This window comes from Colias eurytheme, chromosome 17 (assembly GCF_061535395.1).
Source record: "Colias eurytheme isolate Ceu_HAF_F1 chromosome 17, ilColEury1 Martin Lab GWU primary, whole genome shotgun sequence".
Lineage (NCBI taxonomy): Eukaryota > Metazoa > Arthropoda > Insecta > Lepidoptera > Pieridae > Colias > Colias eurytheme.
Window position 1 is genome coordinate 6,134,663 of NC_142996.1, and position 13,713 is coordinate 6,148,375.

General features: G+C 31.7%; 1 protein-coding gene across 2 annotated transcripts in view; it reads right to left on the reverse strand.

Moving 5' to 3' along the window:
* Positions 1-13,713, reverse strand: part of for (cGMP-dependent protein kinase for) — a 126,825-nt gene that overhangs the window by 7,643 nt on the left and 105,469 nt on the right. For both annotated transcript variants that reach the window (XM_090111833.1, XM_090111832.1), the window contains 5 exons: positions 7,604-7,745; positions 3,465-3,559; positions 2,340-2,486; positions 649-968; positions 94-181 (listed from right to left, as the gene is read on the reverse strand). In XM_090111833.1, the coding sequence (XP_089967959.1) occupies positions 94-181; positions 649-968; positions 2,340-2,486; positions 3,465-3,559; positions 7,604-7,745 (792 nt within the window). The remainder of the gene's footprint in view (positions 1-93; positions 182-648; positions 969-2,339; positions 2,487-3,464; positions 3,560-7,603; positions 7,746-13,713) is intronic.

Genomic DNA, 13,713 nt, shown 5'->3' on the forward strand with positions numbered 1-13,713 from the left:
CGAAATAATTTCTAGAGTTTATTGATACCAATCAAGTGTAATAAATCATTTTGTTATTGTACTTTTTGCAAATTAAATTTTGGATTTAATTACCTGTAAATAATATTCCTAGAATGCAAATAGTGGAAAGCTTCCACGACACACGCTGTGTAGAACCTTGTTGTGGAGTCATCGAACTGTCCTGTAAATAAAAAAATTATACATTAATTCTCTGTTTGAAATATAATTAACTCTTTGAATACAGCTTTATGTTGCCATAAATAACTGTGTTCAAATAGTTTATTATCATGCAAAGGGAATGCTGTTAAATTGTAAATAGCTTTATAAATAAAAAGTATCATGAAAATTTCATTTAAGTTAAGATATTTTAGAAACTAATTATATGGTCACGACATCAATTCATTAAAGTTCAAAATGCGTTGTAAAATTCGAAATAATTAACATCTAAAATAAACTCTTTACAAAATGTGCTCATAAATTTTAACATCAAACGAACTCTCTACTTTATCTAAATTTTAAATATGTAAAGTAAAATTCATATTTTCATAATTTCTGTTTCAATTATTTATAGCATATTTCTTATTACAATATCTTTTATTTATATTCTGCATGAATATAATAAAAAACAAACAATAAAGAAAAAGTTACCTCTATCCCTCAAAATAGTCCACAACTCTCCACCAAGGCAGGTTTCCATAAGCATATACAAGTATTTACGGTCCTTGAACGTCTTATACAACTTGACTATAAATTCGCAGTTCATTTCGGACATTATCTCTTTTTCAGACATGATGTGCTGTTGCTGTCTCGTCTCAACGATCTGGGCTTTCTTCATCTGTTTTAGAGCGAAAGAACGACTGGAGTCGCCTTGTATCTGGACTAATTCTACGCGACCAAAGCCTCCAATACCGAGAGTCGCGATGATGCGTAGATCCGATAGACGCAAGTTGGCAAATTCTTCGTTGAGTCTGTGGAAAATACATATATTTCACTAGCTGCCCTGGTAAACGTTGTTTTGTTTTATAACTAAGGGGCATCAAATATAGACGTTGGCCGATTCTGAGACCTACCAGAAAATTTAATGAGAATCGGTCCAGTCGTTTCGGAGGAGTATGGTAATTTACATTGTGATACAAGAATTTTATATAGGTATATAGAGATATAATATAGCAACGATGTAGCCTTATTTAGATTGTTGTAAGAGCCTAGTAGTCTGACATGACTTAAGGTAAATAGCTGCTACAAAAAGGTTATTTTTGAACTAAAAATAGGGTACATTTAAGGCGCCTATTTGTACTTGAAGCTTGCTTATCTGTACCAAATAGATAACAACAAAGTTTACGTTTAAAATTAATGACTATTAATTAATCTTCTTGATAATGTAAAGGCCAGATATACAGTTGTACATCTTAAGAGCTTCTTTATCATAGGCTGTTTACATTATTTATATTTTTTTTACTAATAAAAACGTATGTTTGAATTAGAAGGTATCACATTGGTTTTTTCAGTATAAATCAAAGAAGAACCCCACTTTTAATGAGATTCATTTTAAAATTGACATTACTATGTCTTTATTAACTCACAATACATTGTGTTGCAGTCTATCGCAAAAACGCGTGAATTATAATTATAATAGCTTTTATAAACATGTTTTCTATGTCATGCAGGAAAGTTAATAACCTTACTTCCACTTGGATATTAATTTCTAGCTTATATTCTAAGTATTACAGTGAAAGTACTGTTGTAGTGTCTTTAATTGTAACAAAACTTTGAAAACAATTATAGAACTCATTCATAACATAGCGTTTTATTATAAACAATTCTAAGTAATGCTAATATTGTATAAAAGACTCAGTCAACGGCCTTTAACTGTATACATTTGTTTTACTTACCAAAACGAATACCATGTACGCATGAACAGAAATAGAGCATTAAAATACGATCAAGCGTGTGTCCGATGTTTAGCAATAAAATGATTAAAACACAATAGCATTGTGGCATTTTGAGATTTCAACCAAGCCATTGTAATTCGAGCATTTTGTCTCTGAGGTTGTGAACTTGACAGAAGATATGTTTACGAATTTATCTTTAAATAATCCTAATACTCAACATTCTTTAATTATGTTAACAAATATAATTATCTAATCAAACAGTTTTACTTTAATAAAAATTTAAAAGTTTGTCTTCAGATATAATAATATTAAAACACCAAATCACACCTTGTTGGACAAGTTGAATGGCGATTATTCGGAACAAATTTTCAATCAATGAACAAAAACAGCGTAGTTAGACGCAATCCAAATTTATCTCTATTTCAAACGGAATTGGGTCCAAATTACCTGTGCCTGTCGTCGCCCTCGTCCTTGTACTTGGTGCGAATTTCGTCCAGAGTAGATATCAGCTGGTTGAAGGTCTCCCGATCGATGACGAGACATGTTGTGCCCTCCGGCGTGTCGCAGATAATGTTCGCCGTTCGTAGATCGTCTCTGAAAAATGATATATTTCATTATTATAACACAACTGCTTACAATGTTTGTAACCTATGTGTATAGACGCTATTTCACCTTTCATTTCGAAAAACTAAACTCATCTAGTGGATTGGGAATTATTATAAAACCGCTCATGAATGAAATATGAGAGCCTATTTTTAGAATTGTTTTTCAGTGGGTTGACTATGCTTCAGCTCAAAAATACTAATTGATTCGTGGTAAGGTTTTTTATTTTATTACATGCCTGGTTTAGCAAGAAATAGGAAAGGATTCATAACAATGTATTCATTTTATGTTTATTTAATGAAAAAAGGACAAAATTAACACCTGCCATTAAAAAACAACAAGTTCAAAGTTTCCAAGGTTTCATGCTTTGAAAGTATTCTTCAACACAGCTTGGTCCACGTGACAACGTGTTTTCGTTAAAATCTAAAATTGTATAGGAAGTCAGCCTCATTAATTTTTTAACAAATCCAATGTCACATAACAAGCATTTACGATTTCTCTCTTTTAAGTTATTAAATTTCGCACTTTCCAACAAGGAAAGTTATGGCAATTGGCATAGCTTCGAAATATCACAAACAATATTAATATTTTATACGCACAGAAAACGTGAGAATTTATAGCAAATAGAGCCAGTAACGTATATAATATAGTGACCCTGAAAGTCACCACGTGTTATCTTAAGGTCCTCAATTAGCAATTCTAAGGTTATAAAACCACGCAGCGTACATTTTACGACCGGTCCGTATAAATTTTTGCGTCAATAAAAATTAAAGTTTTTTTTAATAATTTCAATATAATATACTATGTCAGTTTTTTATTACAACATATCTTATAGTTTTTTTGGAAAGGTTAGATAAGTTTTAAATTCGCTAACAAAAAAGTATCATTAAATATAATATAAAAAATACACATAATACAAACGAACAATAAGTCTACGCTATATAGGTATATGAGATAATAAATATTTACCCTTGCAATGCCTTTTCGCCGAAGAAATCGCCTTTAGTGAGAGTCCTGATGAATTTTTCATCGTTGCTGTTGGGTTGTTTCTGTGTTACCTTGACCTGTGGAATGAAAGATGCATTAGGAACGTAAAAAGCTATGAATTTTTAAATCTCTCATACACGTAGTTCCATATTTGGATACGCCTTTGAGGTACTTAAATGGCTGAAAACGTTTGAAAGACGCTCAATGGACGCATGGAAATTGTAATTATCTTTTTGTCTTGTAAGCCGTTCAGCAAATTAGTTGTTTTAAATAAGAAATAAATGTTTAGAATGGTTGAATTAAATGCTGTGAAAATAAAGATGTTAAAGATTTAATAGTAATTATGTAAAGTTAGGTCTTTTATAACCTCCAAAATTTCCCCAGCCAAATTACATAAATTGCACCCATAAAGTATTTTGTATAATGTATTTTTAAACTAGATTCAACGGAATTGAGCAACAGAATTAAATCATAGTGCTCAGTGAATCGTGTAAAATAGATGGAAAGCGGAGTAACGCGGTTGATATTTTTCGCCAAATTGAATTGTCAAATAAAGCATTGCGAATGGACGACGCTAATTTGGAAAATGTCACTGCATGCTTTTTTATACATATATTTTGTTAAATTTAAATACGCATCTAAAGTGCTGAAGCACGTAAAAAGGGTTATAGATTGTTTTATTTGTCAAAAGCGATGGTTGTTTTATTTTGTACAAAACTATAAATTTGTAAAACTCTATAAATTGCTTCATAATCTGCTTCACCCAGCTTCACCATAATTCAATCAAAATGATACTTACTAATATTTTCAATCAAAATTTGAAACCGCAATATAATTAAATTCATATTAGCAATATTATTGAGAAAAATACAGACATATTACGAAATCTTCATTCCTCAATAAGTGGGAACGTTAAATTTGACATAATAACAACGTAATCACTGAAAATTGCACAATCATCTTAAAAATCAACCGATAACCGGACATAAAAGTCCAGCGAATAATCTATAACGCTTTTTTAAGTTAACTTTCATTTTTCTTACAATTCATAATGTGTTTCAGTTTTATTGCACACACTTAATGCTTTAGAAATTTAAGTTTGCACTTTCGCTCGAGAATGTTTAAAAACACAAGTAGTCAATTTTCAATTTCAATTTAATTCTACGAAATGTACAAGACTGAGTTTATTTTGCATTAATACTTTAGCAACATTTCAAATTAAATAAAGGTATATTCTAAATATTTTAAAAGAAAAATTTTGCGTTTAATTTATTTCTTAATCACGCTCTTTTACTTGAATATTTTTTTATAAGATAGGAAGACACAGTCTAAAATAGAATGAAGGCCACTTTTAAAAGTTTATAGATCCGTTCCGATTATTTGACCCAATGTCATCTGGTTCCAATCTAAGCAAATATTTTACTTTGGGAATACCTTACGATGCATTTATATCCAATGAGCGAATGCTCATTCTAACCCCCTTATGTCAAATTATTTTAGTGTAAACAGGCGTAGAGAATTCTTTCGTTGTTCTTAGTGCGTTCGAAAAGATTCTGTGCAATGTTCTAATACTGAACAACACTGAATACGAGTTTTCGTGTACACTAAAAGATCACGAAGAATGCTCTTGCTCTAGCTCTAGCTCTACTATTAGGTACTTGCAAAGATGGAACAAATAAATGTTTTTTTTTGACGTGACAACGTCTTATAATTCGATAGAGCCGGCTGCACGCACGAAAAAACATGACTCATGCGGCGTTACCTCTCTCTGAGGCGTTCCATATGCAAGGCTTGAAGTGCAAGCGAGAGCGCGGAACGAGCGACAAAGAAGCACAATCGGCCTTAAGACGCTGTCACGTTCAACTAAACGTCAGTAAACCGACTTTACAGACAACCAATTTTTTTTAATCTATACTAATTACTAATATTATAAAGCTGAAGAGTGTGTTTTATTGTTTGTTTGAACGCGCTTATCTCAGGAACTACTGGTGCGATTTGAAAAATTCTTTTGGTGCTAGATAGCCCATTTATCGAGGCAGGCTATAGGCTATATATCATCACTCTAAGACCAACAGGAGCGGAGCAATGCGGGTGAAACCGCGGGGAACAGCTAGCGGTAATATATATGATTTTTATTTTTAACTAGCATTAAACGTGCGCTTTCCACTGAAAATTACATGACTATAGTGCTAGTCTAGAAAATTGAGATGCCTAGAAAAGTTTTCACTAACGCATGCAACTGTGCTCAGCGGACAGTAAGATCTTCTTGCACTGAATAACTGAGTAATGAAGTTAAATCACCGCAAAAACAGTACACAGATCTCCTTTCTCTAGCATGTTATAAATTTATTACATGTGTTCCATAAACTTTGTGCTTGTAGACTGTGATCCGCAGTATGTCGACTGTTTTAATCTTTTAAGTATGTATTAGCATAGTTATTTATTTAAAATGATATCATATTTTGGAAATAAAATACTTTGAAATTAATATATGTATGTATATTATATATGTTTAGATAGAAGCAATATGCAAAATTCACAAATTTACTTTACTCTTTTAGATTGACCCTTAACACAGTTCCCACAATAGGAACTAACTTTTCCAATAGAGATCAAACCATCTTTCGAGCATTGAAATCAATTGGGTATAGCAAAAAGTGGTTTATCACTGAGCCCGTGCAATGACCTTGTACACAATGGCCTGGCCTTACTGCCTCTGCATCATTTTATTTTAGTCACACGTCACTGTCGCTTGCTATACAATAGGGCAATATAATAGGGCTTATGTTAAAAAAAGGTATGCATATTCCTCTGGTAATATAGCATAGGAATTTGTAGAGATCATTCAAAAGATTACGTTTTTTTGAAAGTGTAAAACTTCAAAAAATAATTGACATAGAGACGAGAAAGCTTTGATAAAGATTAAACACTATGTGACTAAAACATGCCTGTTACTAACCCCAACTCTTAGTACCTACTCTTTCTTTGAATTAAAACAAGAAGAAATACCATTAATGATAATTGATATATTGCCTTATCCAATCTCAGAATTACATTCACTTCGAGTCGAATATTGTCTGCAACACTATTGACTTCGGTTAAATGCCAAGGTGAACCTCTTATACAATCACCGTGTTCAGACAATAAGTTTGTGATTAATACATAAAAAGCAGAATAAATAATATTGCTGAAACCCGATTATTTGCTCTTTTCATATATATTAATAGAAAGATAGTCTTTACAATAAAGCCATAATTGGCTTGATCATTACATTCACCGCAAGCTGTTCAATTACATTATGACTCGTATTATCAAGAAACAAAATTAATATACATACAACTAAAATCTGATTAAGAAAGTAATAAAAAGAAACAACTCGTAAAAATCAAGGCTACAAAGAGCTATAACACTCGTGGATTTAACGCTCATTCTAAATTATGGCATCGTTTCGTCATCCGAATAACGTTGGGCAAAGAAAAAGTGAATCGAATCGGCTGATTGAAGAATTATGTTTACAAAACATTAAGGCGTGGTTGCGTCGGAGTCACGGCGACTCGAAAGTCAAACCGCGGAACGAAAGTGAAATTGCTAGCAGATCTTTCGCACAATATGGGGAACACTCAAATAAAATATACCGTCATTGTTGCGACCGTAGCAAAACTATTGGAATCTCAGTCGAATAAAAACCCTAATAGATATATAATGACGAAAATGACTCTAATAAAATCTTCATGTTTTTTATCACGTTTAGTACGTATTTGGATGTAAATGCAGCAATTAAGCGAGCTTATCTTTATTTTAATGAGCGTAAACTGTATTTTATATAGAACGTTCATGCTTTAGATATTATATTATCTACAAAGTTATACAACAAATTTCTCTTTTGAAATGTAGTAGACCTTTGTGCATAATTTTAATTCAGCTTTTCTTTAAAAATAGAGAGACTTTTTTATCGTTTCCTTTATTGGCTTTCGTCATAAATTAACGCACTAATTTTATCTATAAAATGTCAGTTCTAAATTAAATAGCACTCGCTTTTCTACTCTCTCTTTCATTCCCAAAAAATACCTTAAATAGTTAGGTAATATAAAAATAAATGTATTTATAAGAAGAATACATACTTGTCCCTTAGATATAATAAAGAACGTGTCTCCTCTGGCTCCTTGTCGTATGATGTAATCACCGTTTTGATAATGTGTTTCTTCCAATACATCAGATATTTTGATCAGCGTGTCTTCGGGAAGATTCTTGAAGATCGGCACACTGTAAAAAAACAAATAACAATTAATTGTACAAAGATAAACACGAATTGTAAAGATGTATGTAAGGGATCATACTAGAGTAATTCTTGATAAAAAATATATGTATAGTCGTATTGTGTCTATCATAAAGAATAATTGTTATATAGCTATAACAATTTGCGTAGCTACGCAAATAAAAAAACTTTATGCATTTAAGAAGGTTCGCATTGGTTTAATTTTAAGTAATAGTTACATTTAAAATTTAAATCAGAGATAATCTATATTTGTTGTCGCTAATAGCATATGATTTTAAAAATAAGGTATCTTAAATGCCAGCAGTTGATATTTATTTTATTTTAATGTGTTTAAAACACATAAATTAATTGAGTTCAGTGTCAAACTAGACGATCCTTAATCCGAATATAATCCGAAATACGATCAAATGTATTGTCTACGTTTATGGTTTTTCATATTTACCCTTTTTTAACTTTGTGTAGTATGAATCATTGTTTTCCCCACAAGTTTTCCCACATTAAAGTATCGATTTATTTCTCAGAAATATTTTAATAATTATAAAATAAATTATAAAAAATATGCCAGGCTATTTATAAATAAAATATAAAGTTACAATATTGTCTTTTTAATTATATTTCACAATACATATTCGATTTTAATATTTAAATTGAACTGAGAGAAGTCCCTTCGGTTCTTTTTACGGAACTTAACATTCTGTCAGTAGGTATACAGCTACTGTGCTATTTGCCTTTTGTAACTTTGTACGCGCAACCTTACACATTAAACTCAATTAGTACCACCACACTAAAAAAATATCTTACAGCAATTAACTATTAGCACAGTAATACTTAGGTACGTATTTACATAGCCCATTTACACATAGTAAACTAGTTAGAAAGCTTATTAAAACATATATTGTAATATGATTGGATATTGCATTGCAGATTGCCACCTATTATTCCGGTCATGCATGCAATTGTGTTGAAACATTGTAGGCCTCGTTAAGTAACTGTAGGTACTGTTTTTTAATTTAAATAATAATAATTAATACAGCTAAAAATGTTTAACTCATGAAATTGTTAAATTATCGCTTCAAAGCGATAAGGCCGCCAATTTGTACGGTGAAGATTCCTTCTGTATGAAATTGTATTTAATATCTGTGCATTGTACAATAAAGTGTTTTATTATTATTATTATGTTTCTCATTTCCATAATACTCGGGTACCACCAGAAGGACAGTACCCGGATCTTTGGAAGGCTTACGTGGGGACACGGATCCAACACGCAGAGGCCCTTTCGAGAATTTTAATGTGTTATGGGACACCAGCCGCAGCCTGCCCATGACTGCACTATAGAGATACAGCCCTGGGCAGTCCGCGGCCGATGTAGGACTATTGCAGGGTATGGAAATTTAATGATTGGGCTATGGATTGGGATGCTAAATGGACTGGTACTGAGGACTATGGGAAACTATGGCACCTGCCTTTCTACTAAAAGAAAGTAAAAATATGTTGGCAGGTGGTGACTCGCCCTCTCACTGTATGGGCCCCCGAAATAAGTCGCTGCAATAGTGCGACAAGGGGGCAACATATTGTGAGCAGCTAAGGGTGGAGAGGCGTCCCTGGACTTTAAACTACGATCACGCGCTCCCTGAGGGTCCAGCATCACGTGCCCACTCGCCACTTACGCTTCGCATCCACCCTTCGAGCTAAAAGCTCTCGCGACTCCACTCTGGCCGGCCGGTTAAGGCAAGCCAGAGGTGGGGGTCCTGTCCTCGTCAGGCTTCACTCCAACCGGCCGGTGAAGGCGAGCCGGAGATGAAGACAGGGGCCTCCCCCGGGAGCACTCGGTTCCCGCGGGGTCGCTACTCCCCGACACCCCGCCACAAGGTGTCCTGCGGGTTGACTGATTGCACGGGTGGAATATCTATTGTCACGTAGACAATAGATATTCCAACCGTGGGCGATGGGGTCGTCACATCCCTACGCCCTTATTATTATTATTATTATCACCAATCCTTGATAAGTGTACAAAGTTCGAATTAAATCTGACCGTTTAAAGTGTATCAAAATCGAGTCTAAGGGAGTTGGTGGTTTAAAATTTAAATACTGATGTGTTATTACATACAAACACATACATATGACGCTAATAAAAGCATGTTAAAAATATATACACATATTAGGTAGTACATCAGTACCAAATTATACTTGATTTTATGGAAATATTGAAGTTAAAACTTTTAAACATTACAGCAGGTTTCCTCTGAAAGGGACTTTTATCTCAACGCCAAGGTAATTAAAATGCATTGAATATCTGTAATTAAGTCACAATATATTCAATTAATTAATAAAAATATTTGTATCTATGCATGTTTTACACTTTAAATGTGAACGGAACATTTCACGGCCATCAAGTATAAAAGTAAAATGTTGTTTGAAGGACATTTAAAATTGTATGTGCGAACTCGATACATTTACTATTTGTGGGTTTTTGTTATTATTCACGAGACCCTAGACCGTATACGAATTTTTTTTTTTATTTTTTACGCCAACGATGGTCCATTTATCGAGAAAGGCTAAGTATCTATATATAATATCATCATCACGTTTAGACCAATAGGTTTGGCAAACCGCGGGGCACAGCTAGTAAGTAATTACCATAACCGAATATTTCTCATGTCAGTTTATTAAAATTTAATTAATCACATCCTTTCATTTCTTGAATGTGTTAAATTTATTGAAGCACGAAATGTTCCATTCGATGTATCAACGATTATTGTAAATTTATAATTTATTAACTTATTTATTCACAATTTAACACGCAAAGAGCAAAAACTTGTTAATAAAATACAAACGCGTTCTCTTGGTCTATTTACCCAAATATATCAGTTGTAAATTCTTAAAATTATAAATAGTTCGCATATTTATAAAGACATTTAATATCGCATGTGTAATCAGACGTAAATTTATGCTTCACATGTGAAATGGCTAACAAGATATCAGCTGGCAGTTGGTGCATCTTTTTTCATGTTGAACACATGATATTTATATAAAGTGACTATAAACTGATTTTAAAGGAAATTTACAAGGCTATTCATAATTTTTATAGGTATTTTATATTGGGTATGGGACAAATAAGTTTCCTTTCCTTCATATTTGTTACCTTGATCGATAATGAACTTATGCATTTGATCATTTTTTTTTCTTTTTATGTATGACTAATGGGAATATTTTCGAGTTATTTAGACTTCCAAAAAACACCTCATAATTTATTTGTCTAAAGTAACATATTCCAAGTTACATTGAATATGGCATCTCTTATTAACAAAAAAGAGCGTGTGTGCCAAGCACACGTGTCAGAAGTGAAACTTCTTTGGCAAGATTCAATCTCAAATCTTCTCCTTACTCCATGACGTGACGGTATTGCCGTGACGCGACCTTTGAAATTTATTCAACGCGCTCACAGTATTACAATAATTAGGAAATATTATAATACTGTGACGACTGACGTGCCTAAACAAGTTTCAGTTCAAGAAAATTGTTATGAGGGACTATAGAGCATTTCATTAGGTAAAATATATTGCATGTCATGTTTCTATCATACCATTTCGTCGTTCATCTGTAAATAATATCTTGATTGCGTCAAAAGATTATTGTAAACAGCTGTCGTTACAATCGCTATTGCTGTTTGTTTTTCATTGTCAAACAATACCTTTATTCTTGTGGTATAGAAATATACATATGACGTATAAATAATTATTTAATTGTAACAATACAATTTGTCTGGGAAACGCATGATACAATTGTTTTACATGAGTATGATGTAATGTTTGCGTAGAATTGCATTTTTTTACGTAGAAGATTGTTTTAACTCTCATGAAATTTAAACAATTTCAAAGTTATTACAAATAAAAAAAAAAATAATCATATATTGTGTAATATTGCTGATAAATGAAGTTCATAATGTGATTAAGAAAACTGAATATCAAATCTAAAATACACTATGAATATTCACATATTCTATGGAATATGAGCACATATTATTTCTATAAATAAATTGTACGTTTTAAATTCGAAATAAAACCCTAAATTAAGGGTTGAACAACGAGGTACACAAACGAACGGCAACTTCATTAACCTTTTCAAATTGCATAAAATTCATTAGGACAGCGTAATTGTAATTGCGAAATTAACATCACATATAACAGAGTAATTGCTGATATATTTACATGTAATATATGGTGGAAAATGTACGTGATTATGTGGTTAAGATCTTGGGTAACAGGAAAATTTATTAGCATCGTTATTAACGCTCGTAATTTTGTTTTCGCTTTGAAATAAAGGGATTTTATTTATGTTGAAGATATATTTGTAGTAGATAATATAAAAATTTTTATTTATTATTTATTTATTTGACACTTCATTACACACATTATTTTATAAAATATAAAAGTAAATAATAAATCACAAAGTTACAGCTTTAATATGTGTAACGGTGTTTAATATGTGTGTAATATTGCTATTTGCTAGTACATAATTGTGGATAAAATAAATTGTAGGTACTTATTTGCCTTCTCCGGATCTGTCAAAATTTTATTCACTGATAAATTTTTTGCCTCCGGGCGTCAGAAACTTTATTTATCAAAATCGGACTTAACTCGATTATAATATATCGAAAACGTGAAAAAGTGTACTTTCATATTTTTATTAATAGAATTTATTTTGTTTTTTTTTTCAAATGTTCAGATGTAGTGTAAATATATCGTCAAGGCAAAGGAAGATGAAGCTATCCCTAAAATTGTTTTTAACCTCTCTTGAAGAAATGGAATTGTAGACCTTACAAAAATAAATCAAAAATATCTACTAGGACGCTGATAGGAATGTCACAAGTTTGAAGTTTTTTCAAAGTTAACGTTTTTACTGCCTGCTATTTCTCAATACTATTTAATAATACTGGTTATAAATTGAGTTCCGCTCTATTGAAATTGTCATAAAGAAAATGGATATTAATATCAGTTGGTATTACAAATGGGTCATGAATAATATTACAAGGAATTACCGTTCTAATTAATTCATTGATAGTCTCTTGTAATAAAGAAAAGGTTAAGAGAAATTAACCTTTATTTCACTCGTGTAATTGTTTCAATAAACGTTATAGGTAATATATGCAATTTATGATAAATAATGTTAATAACGTTATCTGACGCAACTTAAACAGCTTTTCAATAGAACTGATTATTAACAAAACGACTAGGTATTTACTATTTGTTTTTCACACTTAACTGACGGTTTATTTGGTTTCTAAGTAATAAGATTTATTACTATTAGTAGATAATGCAATTTGCACGTCGCAAGAACATTGTATAAAGACATGACTGAAATACAAACACGACATATATTTATCATTTTCATTATTAATTTCACGCTCCCAGTTCTTTACGATTTGTGTTCGGAATATTTTTATTTTGCTTTCAGACAACCTAATTCATTTTATGGATATGTAGGCACTTGGCATCTTGCCATTATAATATTTTTGTTACGACTACCCTCCCTAAAAGAAAGTATTGCAATGTCTTCGAACGGGCAAGAACTTTTTCTGTCACCTTACAAAAATAAATAAGGGAAAAATTATTATTATATTAATAAATCAATGACCTCTTCCTTCATAATGATATGACTACACATCGTAGACTCTAATATCCGTGTATGATGAAGATTATAATATAATTTGCTCATGCATAATTAAGTACAATACAACATTGTATAGTCTGTTAACTTCAATATCAGTAACTTATTAATTGAAATACCATCCTATTAAAATTCCAGCATTAATCACGTCGATCTCAATGCGGAAAATTATAATTTGCTTAACTTTAAAATATAATAATAAAATATAAATATAATTTTATATTGCCAAAACTTCATTTAATTTGCCATCATAATAAAAATATCTTCCTATTTCAATCAAATGACTAA